At 30.8% G+C, this 20,314-nt stretch overlaps 1 protein-coding gene across 2 annotated transcripts in view; it reads right to left on the reverse strand.

The window, feature by feature from the left end:
* Nucleotides 1-20,314, reverse strand: part of Pcdh11x (protocadherin 11 X-linked) — a 727,015-nt gene that overhangs the window by 608,317 nt on the left and 98,384 nt on the right. For both annotated transcript variants that reach the window (XM_048417809.3, XM_048417810.3), the window contains exon 3: nucleotides 9,928-12,423. In XM_048417809.3, the coding sequence (XP_048273766.1) occupies nucleotides 9,928-12,423 (2,496 nt within the window). The remainder of the gene's footprint in view (nucleotides 1-9,927; nucleotides 12,424-20,314) is intronic.

Here is a 20,314-nt window from a genome sequence, read left to right on the forward strand (position 1 = left end):
TTGTCTAGGTTCTTTATGATTGTGAATTTTGGGCTGGTTTTCTTTGCTTTATGTTTAAAAACCACTTATGAGTGAGTACATATGCTATCTATTTTATTTTTACTACTTTAATATTATTGAGTGTTTAAGGTTTAATTAAAGTGTAAAACTTCATAGAGACAGCTACTACTGTTACTTTAAATTCAAGTGACATGAATGAAAGGAAAAATAGCAGAAGCACATACTCAGAAAATACTGAATAAGGAGGAGGTTCTATGAAACATAACAAATGATAAGCTATGAATTAAACAGGATGATCACATTTTGTAGCTAAGTCACTACAATCTAGAAAGACACTAATATTCAAAATATATATGCATTGTCTTTGAAAAGCTGTCTTAAATTTGAATTTATGTCAGTTCTCTCTCCTAGAAATTTAAAAAAATAACACACATGTGTAGAAATTTGCTTATAAATACACTAAGACAATTTAATTAAAATATACTAGAACTACTTAACAAAATAAAATTTGTTCTCTAGACATTCAAGCAAGTATATCAGTTACTAAACATATGATTGATTAATATCTATCAGTTTTCAAACGGAAGAAGACTTAGTAATCCTTTTTAATCACCTGTATGATTTCTGCTTATTTTGAAATGTATGTTTTAATCTTATGAAAAACTAAAATTTATGCATGTTTAGTTGAGTTGTGGCACTATATGGAATTTTGTTGTTAAATATTAGCAATTCCTCTAGATTCATATAATTTTAATAAGGTTATGTAGCATGCTAAACATTTTTGTTTGTAAAATCATGCTACTATATAATTCTGTGTCCTTGAATATAAACTTCATGTATTTATGAAATTGAGAGATATACCTGATTTTGTACTGAAAATTGTATTATGTCTTCAGTACTGTTTGGCTAGCATATTCATGGAGTCATGACACCAACTGGGATTGAATACACTCTCAAATAAATAAATCTCTACAGAAAATATAATTATTTTACCAGAACATCTCAAATGATGCTACCTAACACATAACTTTGAATAACTGAGTGACAAAATGGAAAGATATTAATGAAATTTAATGACTCATAAATTGGTTAGGGAGGTTCTATGCAATTCCATTCTGAGTTTTTTTACAGCCTTGAAAATATGCAAATGTCTCTGTTTACTTACCATAAGAGCTGATGAAATAATAGTAAAAAATTAAAGCTATTGAAATGCATATTGAATTACTGAAAATATTTTCATAAAAACAAATGTGATCACAATCAATTTTCTTCAATTTTACATAATATTGAAATAATCCTTTCATTGACTTTGCAATTAAGAACCTATCTGGCCAATAATAAAAGAAATAAAAAATATATTTGATCTTGCATCTCAAAATTTTATAACCAATAATGTGTCAATTACCCATTTTTTATTATTTACCAACATGGATTACGCACAGTACAATTTAAATTACTACCCAATTGAGTAATTATTAAAAATAGTTTGCAATCTATCTTTTGTGTAATTTTATGTTGTAAACCATGTTTTGGTTTTAGAAGCCAATCATATTTCAAGAAGAATAACATTTTATGTAATAATTAATGAACAATAAAAGATTTCATAGTGGGAACAATGCAAAGATTTATGATAATCCATTCAAGGTTTATATTTTCATTACTAAGTCAGTTTGGCTACATGAGAGCTAATAGATTGCAAATGTTATGTTTAACAAAGTATTAATCCTACTAAAATGTTAACTGTTAATTTGTTCACCATCAAAAATAATGAGACATTTACAAACAAAGTACTAAAACAATTTTAATTGAGACTCTCTGAATATAAAAAAGTTAAACATTGTTTCAAGAATCCTTGGAATTAAGCAATTTGGTTGTGAAAACTAAGGAAAATTTTTCAAAATAATTTACATGGTTTCCTTTTAACTGAGAGATTTTTCTTAGACTTGGTAGTTAGTTTCATGGAGGAGGTATTTATCATGATTGGATATTATACTATCAGGTATTCATTTTGATCATACACATATAAAATAAATAAGAGAATCTTTATTTTGTTGCAAAAACATCTATATAAAATTAATAATATAAAATAAAAGATTAATTATGTGCCATCCTTGCATGTGGACAAATTAATGTTGCCTCTATTATTATAATTTTAGGACATGTGCTGCCAATGTTTCACAGAGAATAATCTTACACCTGTAAAATAATTGCTTTCCAAACTAATTGAACTTTCAAACTAGAATTCTAAGTAAACTATAATATTTTTCCTGATATACTATAAAATAAAAACAATTAAATTATGCATATCTAAATTCTACATTTTTCTAAAATAAATATGCACTACACAGAAAATAAACTTAAAAGCCTATGGCTACAAAAACATTTGAAAGCTCAATAATTATAAATATCATATTGAATCATAGATGTCATATCCAGATTTCCATCGTTCATAATAAAGAAAAAACTGACAATAGTACTCTTAAAAAACATGAACATTTATACAACTTTGTTATTATAGCACCTTTGAATATTGAAACTTAAACAATTACAATATTTGATATGACAGACAACTTGATGAACTCAAGGACAGATCCTTTACATAAATAAACCTATAACAAGTGTTTGCAAAATGTGACAAGTGTGGGGATGTCTAATGGGAATGTGGGAGAATATCTAATGTGAATGTGACTTGAGTGGGAATGTCTAATGTGACTTGAGTGGGAGTGTCTCGTGCAACTTGAATGTGAGTGTCTAATGGGAATGAGTGTGAATGTTTAAACAGAAAGTTTGACAAGAGTATTTTCTGCTGAAATTAAAATACTAGTAAACATTGTTCAAGACAGTGGTTGAATAAATTGAAATTTAAAAGTTTCTTAAAGTATACCCACTTTCATTTAAAATGTGGTAAGGGTCATTAACCAGGATAATAGAAAACATAAATAATGGAAATTAGCATGATTATATAACATATATTTCAAATAAAAATATTAGAAATATAAAATCAGAAATATAATTGCTTGAATACCTTACTTTAGAAAATAAATTTAAAATTTAGTTTTGTTATATACAATGTGGATTTCAATCAAAATAGTTCTTTTAGTGTTTATAGTGAGGAACAACTCATACTTCAACTCATCAAGTAATCTACCTATCATTTATACAGTAAGTTGAAAGTTTATTTTTCTTATTACAGTTAGTCTTTAACATTTCCTATCTTTATAATTGGCTAAAATGAGAACACAGGTACCATCAAAAGTACTTCACTGAAAATATACCAATATTAGCACCAATAAAAGGAGCTAGAAACAATTTTAGACCTTGCAAAGCAAAGATGTATTAATAATAACGGCTAAGTTATAAGTAACCCCAATTTAAATTGGTAAGAAGAAAGTAGTGCTGCACATAATTTTGTCTATTTATGGCCTTTGTGGAAAATTGTTGTCAGTGCCTTCCATTTTGTACTCAAATGTGAAAATTCCCTCAAGCACAAATAACTGATAGATGAAGAGTTGTTAATAGTCAAAAGTACAGTCTATTTCCATGTATGGTAATTTAGACCACTGTTAAAACTCATCCATCTATGATTTACTTGTGTGAAAAAAAATTAGCAGAACGATCTAGGAAAAAAATCAATTTGGACATTCTTTTCTTAAAGAAGCAGTGTTCTAAATGATAGAAATAACTTTAAAAAATAAAGTAAATTTTTAATCATGTGTAATGACAACACTGAAAAGCCATTGAGAAATCTTTTAAGGAAACATTCATTGACTATCTTAAGATAGTCACCTTTTTTATAGAAAAAAAAACTAAGAGGTAGTCTCAAATAAAATCATAAAGAAGCCAACAAAATAAAACAAAAATAAAGTACTTGCCCTTAATTCTCAGTGTAGAAGAAATAAAGAAAACACTGCTAATCCCGAGAAAACAACTTCAAATATATTTATACAGTAATTTCACACAAAATTCTCATGAAGTCAAAGTGGTATATCATAGAACATTTCAACGATTTTATTGATTTTTATTGAGCTGTACAGTTTTCTCTGTTCCCCTCCCTGTCTCCCCCTCCCCTTCAACCTTCTCCTAAGGTCCTCATACTCCAAATTTAATGAGGAGATCTTGTCTTTTTCTACTTCTCATGTAGATTAGATCTATGTATGTCTTTCTTAGGGTCCTCATTGTGGTCTAGGTTATTTGTGACTGTGATTTGTGGGCTGGTTTCTTTACTTTATGTTCAAACTTTTGATTCACTTTCTTAGACTTTCTCATTTAAAATAAATTAAATAAAGATGGTTTATTTTAGAAATGTGCCCATATATAATATAACTTAGCCCTGTATAACTTTGACATTAGGGGTATATTAGATTGACTAGACTTTTACAATCAATGGAATAATTTGAATTGGATAGCTTATTAATCAAGAAGAAGCAATAGGTCTCATAAGAAGCAGCTTCATGTAAATAGCATATGTAAAGTTAAGTTTTACTTTCATATATCATCAACAAGAATTTATAAGTAGCTATATTAGAATGCACATAACATTTTAAATTACTAATCAAATCATTGTTCTTCCAGTCATTATAATCAACTATATAAATTTTAAACAACCAGATATTATGTGTTCAATTAATTTAATATCATCATAATATAAACTACTACCTAATATTAAATATTTGAAAACTGTAATAACCTGAAACCATAAATATAGCAATAGCTTCTTCTAAATATCATCACAAAAGGAACACGTCATAAAACACACTAATATTAATGTACATATGTAAGAATAGTATCCACATACATCCTTCCACATAAATACAAGATTTATAATTTGAAAAAAAATTAAATAAGATATTATATGATGGCTATATGTTCCTGTATGCTCCCATTTTATATGAACATGTAATAAAGGGTTTTTTGTTTTTGATTTAATCCTGTTAGTAGTATTAACAAGACATAAGGATCTTAAAGAATAATTAATAAAAACATGTTTTGTCATTCTTTCTCAAGTATAACATAGGTTATACTGCATCTGAGGCATTCAATTATTTTGGAAAAAGTAGCTAATCAAAAAGCACTGTGAAAAAAGACTGAACTTTAAAAGATAAATTATTAAGATCAATGGTCTGTAGTCAACAATTTATTGTCAGTAAAATAACATAAATCCATTCAAATGTTATTATGGTGTCACAAATTTTTCCTAGAGAATTTCAAAGTTCATATATAATCATTTTAAAATGTGATCCCTGAATCTTTGTCTTTATTGTCATATGAATGGAATTCTGTTTCTTAATAATAAAAACACCAAAATAGTCAGCACAAAGAATTTTACAATTTTTGTCAAATTTCCTTCATTTTACATAGATATGTATGAGATGAATCACATTAACTGCAAAACATACTTTTAATAAACAAATTACTGGAAAATATGTTTAAATTCAAGGTAAAAATTAAGACTTTATTTTACATCATACAAATCTTTAAAATACCAGAGGTAATAATTGTTTTCTCAGTGACAATGATAATGCATGTTCCAAATACCTTGGTCTATAGATTTCTCTCATTTTGTTGTTGTAGTTTTGATTTATTTTCATTAATTTTTTTTCTTACCCTTGATATCTTCCAGAGGGTAACTTGAATGAATACTTCACCTTTACTTCCAAACTTCATGACATGATTTTTAAAGTCTTCAGTAATCACAAAGGACAGGTAATTCTATATTTCACAAATATACCACCCACCAGTATTACACAAAGGCAGCATTGCACTACATCATAGTTATTAATATCTATAGCAAATAAACAAAAACAATATGAAGAATAACTACAACAATGCATTTCTTCTTCCAGAAATTTTAATTTATCTTTAAATTTATAGTTGTCAATTTACAACTAATGAAATCTCATGGTTATGTGGGACTTAATTTTTAAGGTTGTTTTGCTTTGCTTGACTTTGTGAAGAAATAAAATTACAAAATAAACTAGCTTGTTCAAATTTTGTAATCATAAATTATTGAAATATTTTAGGAAAGGAATGCAATTATGTTATTCCTAGAAAGTTATATCTCACTGTAGATTTCAATAGTTGATGTCCTGGAATCAGTTTAGAGAAAGAAAAATAACGTTATCAAAATCAGATGGTTGTGTTGTAAGACTCAATATAAATCATGCTATGTGGCTATAATTGATATGCTAAGATACTGATACACAGAAACAATGTTTGGTAATCTTATTTCAAGCTTAGTCTAATGTCATATATAGCATGCATCAGTTCATGTATTATAACTATCCAAACATTCTAATATTTTGCATATGTATATTTCACGATATTGCTGGTGTGGATATTTACACCTACATTTTGTGGTACCCATGCTTGTTTGTGGGTGTTCATGAGGAAGCCAAATGTTAAAATCGGGTGTCTTTCCTCTATTGTTCTATGCATATTTTATGAAAGAGCATATCCCTAAAAAACTGAATATTATCCATTTGGTTAGCCAGACTGGCCTAAGAGATTTGGAGATCTGCCTGTCTCTTTTCCCTCTCTCAATTCTGTTTTAACAAGCAAGTGCCATTGTAGAGTTTCTTACATATGATCTGGACTCTAAACTTGGTTCCTTATACTTACACCATAGGCACATAATCCAGAGTCACCTCAAACTGTCCCTTGTCCATTTTATACATTTTATCTGATCTGGAAAAGTTTGAGGTTTGAGAGTGTCTCAATTCAAATCATAGAATTTTATGGAACTTTCGGACTTGGATGCAGTGGAGATGAATTTCTAGGACACCCAGGTCTATGCTACATACAAAGATCCTACATCAAATAAATAAAAAAGATATTGAATGGTATATAGAAGACCCTTAAAATGGTACTTTCACTCTAGTTCTCCTCTTTATTTTTCAAATTCATTGCTTTCACTGTATTATTTGAAGAAGAAAGCTTTATTAACCAAAACTGTTCTTACCACATGCATCTTGAACATAAAACAATGTTAATTCAAAATAACTGTTTATACTTACAATTTTCTATGAACATACCAAAATTACTATCTAAACTACTTAATGATGTTAGTAGAAGATAGTCCACATAATTTTTCACTCTTTAATTTCAAGTCCTACATTTCTCCTATGATATGTATAAAAAGTCCTTCTATTATACACATGGAAATTGATGACAAAAAAGGGCAAAATATTTCTCAGACACAGGAAATTCTATCCAAAATGTTCATGATATATAAGCAATGTTACACATTTTTCCAAACACTGGAGTCATAATAAAGCTAAGTAAACTGTATACTTTCATTTGTAAACTGTAAAATTTTTGCCAGAACACCTTTCTCCACATTCTTACTTTTAAAAGGTTGACTAATCAGTTAAGTGTATATATAACACTAAACATTCTTTTTGAAAAATATTCCTCACTTAATGTAACAAATACTAATGTTTCTGTCTTCTGGCAGAAATATTTTAATTCTTTTTTTTCCCAAAATTTTCTCAAGGAAAATGATTTTTTTTTAATTTTATAACCTGACATACTTGTCTCTTCCCATTTTTATTTTATCATTCTTAATACTAACTGTATTTGAATGTTTACATAAGCTCCTTTTTGTGATTACTTATTTTGTTAGCTTTCTTCAATACCAGTGGATAGAAGGCACTTCTCTTGATATTAGTCCTAAATTAAAAAGTATACAAAAAGTGCCAAAAACATTGCAAACGTAGAACAAAATGTAAGTATATTCAGAATAGTTTAATAGTTAAAGTTATATTGCTGCAATTACCCACGTCATATGAAGAAGATATCCATTAAGGAAGTAAAACAACTGTCACTACTGAAATAAAGTATACAGTTGATTTATTTATTTTTTTAATTGTGAAAAGATTCACAAAAATAATGTGATTCAATGATAAAACATTCCGTTAGTAAAATGCTAATAATAATGAATAATTCATTTTCAGTGGCACTTCTTATGTTTTGCCTAGCTCACTTAGATATGCTTTGAAAAAATATTATATAAAACACTTTAAATTTCATTCAATATTGGAAATTATAAAATAAGAGCACTAAAAGATAAGAGTATCTAGAAAATACATAATTTTCAGTTTTATCTGTGTCATTACATGTTTACATAATCAAATAATCCTTCTGTATGAAAAAAAATCTAGTTTCTTAAAATAGTTGTGAAAAAATTGTTTTACAAATTTATTGGGCCAATACATTGAAAGTTATGAATTGCAAATGCAGTTCACAAACACTCAGTATACATTTTTCAAAGCAAGTGGGAAATCGAGCTCAGGAAAAATTGTTGGTATAAAAATAAATACTATTAAAATGCTGTTGATAATACATATTCTTATGAAGAAATAATGCTAATGAACAGAGTAATTGTGGTAATACTCAAAAATATAGTTCCCCTTTGAATGGTTAAATATAAGCAAAAGCACACTCTGAAGATATTGGCCACCTAATACATTTGTCAATGATGTAGTAAAGGATCATGGAACTCATCCAAACTGTAAAAACCACTCTTATTTCATTCAAAGCATAGCAGGAATCCTACACAATGACTAGGGTTCTATTATCTTTGTAGCATTATGCAATGATGGGTCTATTACAATAAAAATAGACTAACTGTGGAATTAATATCTTGCTCCCAGTGTATTATTAAGAGAAAGGCATTAATATCTTTCTCCTTTTTAATTGCATATATCCTCAATGATCTTTAGTGTTCAAATATTTCCTCAAATTATGATCAGTTATTTTCACTGGTTTTTGACTATCATAGGCTTCTTTCAGTATGAGAAATTTTCAATGAAAAGGAATATATTTTTGGTTTTGTAACCATTATATTAAGTTGAATAAGTTAAACATATCTATTAAATGCAAATGAGGTAACTAACTTACTGAATTACACAGTTGAAACAATAAAATCAGCAGTAGTATGACTTTTAGAGAAAAAATATAGATAAATTCTATCACTTAACTTTATTAAAGAAATAACTTACTTCATACAATTTACTCATGAACTTCTAGATAAATTCGCACTTTTTTCTCCCTGGAATACTAATTTAAAAGGCAGTGTATAAACCCTTGTTTTCAGACTTGTATTGGGCTTTAGATTATTGTTCACAGATTTCTAGGTTCTTAATATGCCCTTATTTCCATTTGTGACCATTAGGCAAAGCAAACATATTCAATTTTACCAAAAGTCAGTATCTTTTAAGAATGTTTACTGAAGGACTTTGAAATATGCAAATATTTAACTTGTAACCTAAATTAACGATGCTTGCCTATTTCAATCTGTGTCTTAAAGATAAGAATGAGCATGCCTCTACTTTCTTAAACAGTTTTAAAGCTTTACCATGAGAGAGCAAGTTTGATGAGCCAACATAATTTTGAATTCCTAATATAAAAGTGAAACTCTTCATCGCTGAGAGTTAGTGGCATAATTTCAAAAGGAAAAGGTAGTGGATATGTTCATATCATTTAAATACCTCAGACATCTACATATTAGCCCACATGAAGCTAGAGTTCGCAAAACCATTCATACTGAGAACTGCTTATCACATTTGAAAAAGCTTTCTTATGAAAGAAGAAGCTCAGGCTTTTCTGATTCTAGTGAAGAAGATGGTAAAATGGATAGTGCTATAATCATTATTATGCAATTTTATAGTATGTGTTCAAGCAATCTACATTATGCTGCCACCTACAGAAAAATTCCCCTTATTATAATCATCAGTATATACCATATTTTTCTAACAGCATTTATTTTGCTTTGTCTATCAAATTGAAATAAACTCATATTTCTATTTTAATATTATGTCTAATATGATTGATACCTCCTAGAAATCAGTGCTCTTTATAATCCTATATCAAGGGAAAAGAATGAGAATAATAAGTTAGAAAGATTACTTAGAAAGGTGGATTACCTACCGGTCTAGCATGTACCGATACAGGGGTCTTGAAGGTTGTCACTGAATAGCTGCACTCAGAAACACTGTAGGGATCAGAACTGCTGGAAGAGCACTTAGAGATTGAATCGCAGCCTACAAAAGTATTATCAAGAGGCAGTTCCTGGATGATGTGGTGCTTTGAGTTCAGGGGCGTTTCAGGTTGGATCTGGAATGCAGGCTGAGGAGAGGCAGATTTATAGTGTCTAGCCAAATCAGGGCTGTCAGGCTTGAAAGTAGTAGGTGTACTGCCCCAGTTGTATTTGCCCATGGTTTGCTCTTCGAGCTCAATGGGAAGGTCTAGTGTCACACTGGTTCTATCATTGTCTGCATCATCTGGCTTTGCTTCTTCAATAGTAACAAAATTAAGTAGCAGATTCTTAGGGGGATGCTTCTTCTTTTTCTTTTTCTTCTTCTTCATCATAATCATTTGCCTGTTTTCTGGATTTGGAGTAACCCACTCAGAATTTTGTTTGTTTTTCTGATTAGCTTTAAGGTGTGGGGATTGGCGACATCTTACTACAGCAGTGATGAAAATCACTATGACAACAGTTATGGTGCCAGCAACAATGGCAACCATTATCTTCACATAGTCAGTTGTTGGAGAGGATGCATTAGTAGTTTCAGTACTTTGAGTCTCAGGTGAGTCGATGCTTTTGCGTACCAGTTCATAAATCAGTGTAGTATTTGGCACTGACTCATTCACAAACAGATTGACATTTACAATATTGAAGAGAGAATCAGGTTGTCCTAAATCTTTAGCTTTGACTATCACTCTGTGTAAACCAAGATCTGAAACAACACATTTATCTTTCAATGTGATGTTGCCTGATATTTGTTCAATCATAAACAGTCCTTTTGTGTTTCCTCCAACAATGCTGTAACGAAGCTCAGCATTTATGCCAGTATCATTGTCAATTGCAACAACCTTGAAGATGACTGTACCAGGATTTGTGGATGGTGGAACCCATTCATAGGAGTAATTGGAAGGAGGGTCAATAAAAATAGGTTTGTTATCATTCACATCAACCACATTTATGGTTACTTTAGCAGTTGAAGAACGTGATACCCTACCACCATCCTCAGCCTTTACATAGAAAGTGTAGGATTCTTGCTTTTCTCTGTCAAATGAAATATTTGGTCGGATGACACCAGTCTGTGGATCAATAGAGAATTGATTATTCACATCTAAGATGGAGAGAGTAACTGCAGAATTCTCTCCATAATCAGGATCAGTCACAGTGATTAGCCCTACAGTGCCATGTCTTGGAAGGTTCTCAGGGACATAGAAATTGTACTCATTGTGAGTGAAAATTGGGCTGTTATCATTCTGGTCAAGAACAGTCACAAAGACAGTGGCATTGGACATTAAGGTTGGAATTCCATTGTCCTGTGCCAGGACTGTAAAGTAATATTTTTCCTGTTTTTCTCTATCCAATTTTTTCACTGCAGTCAGGATGCCCGTACGACGATCCAGGTCAAATTCCGGTGGTGCATCAAAACCTAGCAGGTAGTTTATTTCAGCATTATGTCCACTATCTGCATCTGTTGCACTGACTTTTGTCAACTGTGCACCAGGAGAGTTATTCTCTGGAACAGAAAGGCTTATGAAAGACTGGGTGAAAACTGGAGGATTGTCATTTTCATCTTTTACTTTGATCAGGAGCATGGATGACTGATTCAAAGGAGGTTTGCCAGCATCAGCAGCCAGTAATTTGATAGCATATTCTCTTGTGGATTCAAAGTCAAGAAATGCAGCAGTTTCCAAGAGGAACTGATTACTGAACACTGGCCGTAATCTGAAAGGAACTTCATGATCTGTGAAGCATGTCACCCTACCATTATGTTCAGAATCTTTATCCATGACAGTTATAAGAGCAATTTTCGTGTTAAGTGGAGCATTCTCTGAAAGAAGCACAGTGCCATTGGTTGGATTGACAATGTATCTTATGTCAATAGATGGGGCATTATCATTGATATCTGTAACATTTACCAGAACCATAGCTCTTGCTGGAGTTGATCCACCATCAGTTGCCAAAACCAGCAACTTGTGGCTTGGTGATTCTTCTCTATCCAGTGGTTCTTTGACAGTGATAAGTCCAGTGGTGGTATTAAGGTGAAACAGTCTCTTAGCAATGCTGGAGACTAGATTGCTGAAATAAAAGTTAATTCTGGCGTTTTCACCTATATCAGCATCTGTGGCATGGAGCTGTGTCACTGAAGAACCTACAGGAGCATTTTCTGGTATACTGACTTCAATTTCACTCTCTAAGAAGACTGGCCCATTGTCATTTGTATCAGCAACACTGACTTGCAAAATAGCTGTACTGGATCTTTGAGGAAAACCACCATCTTCAACTTTTATTTTCATCACATAGGTATCCTTCTCTTCTCTATCTAACTCCTTCTGAACAATCAGCTGTGGTATCTTGTCTCCTTCTGGGGTTTCAATGACATCAAGACCAAAAATATTTTGACCCTAGAAAATGTGAAATGATAATTTAAATTATATTAATATACAATACCACTTATATTGTAAATTATAATTAAATTATTCTAAATCATGAAATGAGAATGATTTCCAATATTTAATATCCATGAGACTTTAGGAAAGCCTCTGTAACAGATACCAAAAAAGTAGTTCTGAATTTTAACTTGGCCTTGAGTTAAGATTGCAACCACAAGCAAGTTATTAAATTCTTTTTGATACATTTAATATAAAGCATTTTTGATAGTAATTATCCTTATTACATAGATTATTCACGTTTCCAGAAGAAATGTAAAGAATTTTGGAAAAAAACTATTCCTGAACTTTCAGATGATATTGAAGCTACCACTGATTATCATTTTAAACACATATATTTAAATAAGAAAACTTATACAACATTTTAAAAAAAATTAAATAAAATTGAGCATCCTATTTATATTTTGCTGATTTCTCCTTTATAGGAAAGAAAATGTTTTCACATTTTATTTATATTTAGTGAGGGATTGGTAAACTGAAATTTATTAATTCTTTTAGGTCATATTTTTTGAAAAATGTTTAGGACTGGAGAGGGAGGAGAAGAGGGAGTGGGGGGAATGGGAGGGTATTGGGAGGAGGGGAGGAAGTGAAAATTTTTATAAATAAATAAAATGTGAAATATTAATAAACATAATGTTAATTATTATTAATGAAAATAAAATTATGGGCATGTGGCAATAAGTAGTAAACTTTTTATGATGTGATGCAAATAGAATTTTAGGAAGGCTTAAATTCTCAATGCTTCTAAATTGTAATTTATAGAATTTCTCAATTCTCATCTATATTCTGTTAGTTGTAGACATAACAATAGTGACTTTCTAATATGGTCATGGAATTCTTCTCTAAGTATAGGGCATATGTTGGTAAGTAAAAATAATTAACTAATATAATAATGTATAAAGCAAGTAAAAATCAATGATTTTCAAAGTACTTAAGAATCATATATACATGAGTAAAATAAGAGACTATTTTTTTTTGAGACAGGGTTTCTCTGTGTAGTTTTGGAGTCTGTACTAGCACTATCGTTTATAGACCAGGCTCCCTTGAACTCAAGAGATCCATCTGCTTCTGCCTCCCAAGTGCTGGGATTAAAGGTGTGTGCCAGCTGACTTACAGATTTTAAATAAAAGTTATAAAGCTGTATTACAAGGTAACATTATTTAATGAGAGCAATATAAGGAGAAACCAACATATAAAATGGTTTCAAAAAAATATCAAAGTTAATGCATTTCGAATCCAACTTTTCAGCTTATGATTTAAGTATACACTGGTCAAATTATTAAATTCATGATTACAAGCTTATTTATTTCTTAATTTTCTGCATATATATTTAGATTTTAGTTTATCTAAAATTAGAATTGAGTTGATTTTTCAGAAAGATTAAATCAGATTAAATTTCCAAAAACGTACTTACTCTCCTTTTTTTTAAATTTTAAATGAAATTAGAACCATCATAAGAGTTTTTTATAGTGCTCAAGATGGATATCATACCTATTTCTCTCCTATGTTTTCTTAATGAATGATTTTCAATATAATAATGGAGCATTTTAATTTAAATTTATTAAATTAGAAGCAATTCAAAATCAGTTTCATTTTTGTGCAAAGATGTCAGCCTTTCAACAATTCCATGTTGTTAATAGCTATTGTGATAGACTTGTGCAAATAACTTATTTACATTGCTACCATCATATCAAACTATATTATTCAAAAATGTAAAATTTTATATTTATATTGTTTTTATTTATAAGTATGTGTATGTGTATTTGTTTTGGTAAGTTCTATGGAGGCCAGAGTCTTCAGATACATCTGAAGTTTGAAGTTCCATACATGGTTGCTGGGAATCAAGCTTGAGTTCTCAAGTTAAGCTCTTTTAACTGCTGAGCCATCATTCCAGCCTCTATAATATTTTTCTGTATAAAACATAACCTGGTACAAACATAATACTCCTCCCTAAATATTTAAATACCTATATATAATTCCTACCTTCCATGTTTAAATGTCATGTAAATCAATCTCTAAGTAACTTACTTAAGCTTTAACATACGAAGGCAGATAAGCAGAGATTAAAATAAAAAAAACCATTTTTTTGTTTATATGCACAGTGTGTAAGGATATAACATGTAACACACTTAAACACATTAAATTCTTGTTTCAATGATAAATGTATAAGTTCAAAATATAGATCCTATTTTCAAAGACAGGAGGAGATCTAGTTATTTTCTCAAAGTAATTTTCTCATTTATGTAGACAAAGTAATATTCACTATGTGTATACTTATCTATTTATGCATTTACACTGTTAAAATTATATGAAGCATTATTCTATAAAATAACTTCTATTTTACTAAGAATATAATAAGATCAAAGTGTTAAATGCCAATAAAGTTATAACTTTTTTTAAACATTTAACCAATAAAGTTATAAAATCTTTTTTAAACATTTATTTGTAAAGAAATGGTAAATATTTGTAATATGTGAACAGGGTATTCCTTATGAAATATTAAAGCTTATATCTGTCAAACAAATATAGGTGCAACCATAGTTTGAAACAGAGAAAATGGCATTAAATAAAATATTTAATATTGTTTTTAAATTTTGATGTCATTAATTACATTGATTACAAGTACATAAAATTGTTATTTCTATTTAAGGTCAAGAACATTTTTTATAGACTTAAAAATCTCATTTAAAGCAAACTATTTAATTTAATCTGTGAGTGATATTTCCTTTTTGATTAAGAAAGTATACTTTGGAGTTGCAAATCCAAGATGACAAACAGAAACCTTGCTAAAATGAGTAAAATGATAAATTTGAGACTCTAATCCTCTAGAGAATCTTGTTGAATCAAAGACATGCATGTGTACAACATCACTTCATTGCTTACTGGAAGGTAATAAATAACACAGTACTTTCAATATAATAAATCTGGTACAGTTGCCCAGAAAATGCATACAATGCCAGTAAGTACTAAAAATATTTCCAAAGGGAACGGATTAAATAAAGACATTTACTCTGTAGATGAAGGAAAGGTAGTGGCAAGACTAAAACTTTCTTTCTCCTCTTTTGCTACTGCAAGATTTTTTTAAGCAAACTTCTAAAAGTTTTTTATTCTACAGGTACTAGTGAAATAGATAAAAATAATAATAATAACCTACAGTGATATAGCAATTATAGAAAACAGTAGGGAAATGTACTTAATTCTCATTTAAAATGGAGGGCACTATAATGAATTTGCTTTCATTTTATTACAATTGTCCTTTTTGCTCTATAAGTTGTCTAAAAGTACAAGAGATAATAAGAACTGCCATTTATATATTCAATAGCATGTTAGCATTTATACTCAATGTACTATTTCTACAGCTTTTCTTTCACCACCCATTTACCAAACTGAGGAGAAAAATGCAACAAAATACATTTAAAACAAAAGAGTTTGAGATGTTAATTATATATGTGTCAATAATTCTGAAGCCACAAATTCCTTCCTACATGTATAGTTAAGGAAATAGAATAATATGTAAAAATCAAATTCCTATTTTAAAAAATAAAAAAAAGATTTATAGTAATAGTGCTATTGTGGTTGAAGTCACATAGTTCTTAAAATATCCTACATGTTCTTTTTATTAGCTGCATTTAGCAAAGTTTATTATGAACAAAATATTCTCATAATATTATTCATCATTTTTAGTATTAGTAAAAAGAAATTATTTTCACTGTACATTTGTTTTAAAGATTTTAATATTAGGAACAGTTTGTAATTGCTTTTTGGAAATGAATAGACATTATTAATTTTTATAAAATATTTTTGTTAATTTGTGTCTTTCATGGCTATGGATCTCTGCTCAATCCATTAAACAAATAAACATCACATATTATTTATAATATATATCCAAATCGAATGTGTTTCATGTATTAACAACTGCACAATGCTATCCGTGAAATGGTTATTGTTCCCTGATAACAAATTGATAAATTAAACAAATCCATCCATTGGATTCCTCTTCATTCGTTTTTCATCATTTTTTTTTCTTTTGGTCTTTTCTTCACTTAATTGTGGAAATGTAGATGTTTACTTACAGGAAATGTGTATACCTAGGCATGTTGTTGCATGTCTTTATATACAGTATTTGGGATACTGAGGCAAGATTGTGAGTTCCAAGTCAACATGGGCAAAATATTGAGATCCAGACCAGCAGAAAAAGGAAAAAACGTGGAAATGACCAAATGTGAGATATAGAAAAGAAACAAATAAAAAAGAAATCCTACAATATTTGATGAGTATGTATGCTAATTCCAAATTCTAATTCTCTCTTGTAATATTTACTTCTGCTTATACACTTTTCTCTCTATGTTCCTAAGATTTACAAAGGTTAAGCATACTCATAATTCTGAAATTTGTTTTACTATGTCAATATTTGCTACAAAATTAAACAATAACTGGAGATTTTACTGTAAAATTTTATTTGAACATATTTTTTAAAGAATATATCTTCAGTTAATATCAATGGACTCAATTCATCTATAAAAAGGGACAGACTTAGAGATTGGATATGAAAACAGGATCCAACATTCTGCTGTTTACAAGAAACACACCTCAACCACAAAGACAGACACCTACTCAGAGTAAAGGGTAGGGAAAAGGTTTTCCAAGCAAATGGACCTAAGAAATAAGCAGGTGTGGCCATTCTAACATCTAACAAAATTGACTTCAAACTAAAATCAATCAGAAGAAATGGAGATGGACATTTCATACTCATAACTAGAACAATTCATCAGGAAGAAGTCTCAATCCTGAATATCTATGCTCCTAATATAAAGGCACCCACATATGAAAAAGAAACACTTCTAGAACTCAAGGCAGTCATCAAACCACACACACTAATAGTAAGAGACTTCAACACTCCTCTCTCACCAATGGACAGGTCAATCAGACAGAAACAAAACAGAGAATTAAGAGATTTATTGGAGGTATTGAATCAAATGGACTTAACAGACATCTATAAAACACTCCACCCAAAAAGGAAAGAATATACCTTTTTCTCTGCAGCTCATGGAACCGTCTCGAAAATTGAACACATACTCGGTAACAAAGCAAACTTCCACAGATACAAAAAAATATTAGTAACCACCTGTGTCTTGTCAGATCACCATGGACTAAAATTAGAATTCAACAACAATGCTTCCCCCAGGAAGCCAAAAAACTCATGGAAGTTGAACAGTCAATTACTAAATCACCCCTGGGTCAAGGAAGAAATAAAGAAAGAAACTAAACTCTTCCTTGAATTTAATGAAAACAAAGACACAACATACTCAAACCTATGGGACACTATGAAAGCAGTGCTAAGAGGAAAGTTCATAGCACTAAGTGCCCAATTAAAGAAAACGGAGAAAGCACACATAGGAGACTTAACAGCACACTTGAAAGCTCTAGAAAAAAAAGAAGCTGATTCACCCAGGAGGTCTAGAAGACTGGAAATAATCAAACTGAGGGCTGAAATCAACAAAATAGAAACACAGAAAACAATCCAAAGAATCAATAAATCAAAAAGTTGGTTCTTGGAGAAAATCAACAAGATTGACAAACCCCTATCCAAATTAATCAAACGGCAGAGATAGAACATGCAAATTAATAAGATCAGAAATGAAAAGGGGGACATAACCACAGACACAGAGGAAATTCAGAGAATCATTAGATCTTACTATGAAAGTTTATATGCCACAAAGTTGGAAAATGTAAAAGAAATAGACATTTTTTTAGATAAGTACCATATACCAAAGTTTAACCAAGAACAGGTGAACAATCTAAATAGACCTGTTAGTGGCGAAGAATTAGAAGCTGTTATCAAAAATCTCCCTACCAAAAAAAGCCCAGGACCAGATGGTTTCAATGCAGAATTCTACCAGAACTTCTAGGAAGAGCTAATACCTATACTCCTTAACGTATTCCGCAATATAGAAACAGAAGAGTCATTGCCTAACTCCTTTTATGAAGCTAGAGTTACCCTAATACCAAAACCACGCAAAGACACAACCAAGAAAGAGAATTACAGGCCAATCTCACTCATGAACATCGACGCGAAAATTCTCAATAAAATACTGGCAAACCGAATCCAAGAGCACATTAGAAAAATTATCCATTATGATCAAGTCGGCTTCATTCCAGAGATGCAGGGCTGGTTCAACATACGCAAATCTATCAATGTAATCCATCATATAAATAAACTGAAAGAAAAAAACCATATGATCATCTCACTAGATGCTGAAAAAGCATTTGACAAAATTCAACACCCATTTATGATAAAGGTGTTGGAGAGACTGGGGATACAAGGATCATATCTACATATAATAAAAGCAATATACAGCAAGCTGACAGCTAACATCAAACTGAATGGAGAGAAACTCAAAGCCTTTCCACTAAAATCAGGAACGCAACAAGGCTGTCCACTCTCTCCATACCTCTTCAATATAGTGCTTGAAGTTCTAGCAATAGCAATAAGACAACATAAGGAGATCAAGGGGATTCGTATTGGAAAGGATGAAGTTAAACTTTCGTTATTTGCTGACGATATGATAGTATACATAAGTGACCCCAAAAACTCTACCAAAGAACTCCTACAGCTGATAAACACCTTTAGTAACGTGGCAGGATACAAGATCAACTCCAAAAAATCAATGGCCCTCCTATACACAAAGGAAAAAGAAGCAGAGAGGGAAATCAGAGAAACATCACCTTTCATGATAGCCACAAATAGCATAAAATATCTTGGGGTTACTCTAACCAAGGAAGTGAAAGACCTATTTGACAAGAACTTTAAGTCTTTGAAGAAAGAAATTGAGGAGGATACCAGAAAATGGAAAGACCTCCCCTGCTCTTGGATTGGGAGAATCAACATAGTAAAAATGGCAATTCTACCAAAAGCAATCTATAGATTCAATGCAATCCCCATCAAAATCCCATCAAACTTCTTCACAGACCTTGAGAGAACAATAATCAAGTTTATATGGCAAAACAAAAAACCCAGGATAGCCAAAACAATCTTATACAATAAAAGAACTTCTGGAGGCATTACCATCCCTGACTTCAAACTCTATTACAGAGCTACAGTATTGAAAACAGCTTGGTATTGGCATAAGAACAGAGAAGTCGACCTATGAAATTGAATAGACGACCCAGATATTAACCCACAAACCTATGAACACCTAATTTTTGACAAGGGAGCTAAAGGTATACAATGGAAGAAGGAAAGCATCTTTAACAAATGGTGCTGGCATAACTGGATGTCAACCTGTAAAAGAATGAAAGTAGATCCATATCTATCACCATGCACAAAAATCAAGTCCAAATGGATTAAAGACATCAACATTAATCCGTCCACTTTGAACCTGATAGAAGAGAAAGTGGGAAGTACTCTACAAGATATAGGTACAGGAGGCCTCTTCCTAAGTAGGACCCCAGTAGCACAGACAATAAGAGAAACAATGAAAAAATGGGATCTACTGAAACTGAGAAGCTTCTGTAAAGCAAAGGACACTGTCAGTAAGACAAAAAGGCTGCCTTCTGACTGGGAGAAGATCTTCACCAACCCCTCATCAGACAAAGGTCTGATCTCCAAAATATACAAAGAACTCAAGAAACTAGACACTAAAACTCTAATTAATCCAATTAAAAAATGGGGTACTGAACTGAACAGAGAATTCACAACAGATGAACTTCGAATGGCCAGAAGACACTTAAGGTCATGCTCAACATCCTTAGTGATCAGGGAAATGCAAATCAAAACCACTTTGAGATACCATCTTACACCTGTCAGAATAGCTAAAGTCAAAAACACCAACGATAGCCTATGCAG

The sequence above is a fragment of the Myodes glareolus genome, chromosome X (assembly GCF_982192425.1).
Source record: "Myodes glareolus chromosome X, mMyoGla1.1, whole genome shotgun sequence".
Taxonomy (NCBI): Eukaryota; Metazoa; Chordata; class Mammalia; order Rodentia; family Cricetidae; genus Myodes; species Myodes glareolus.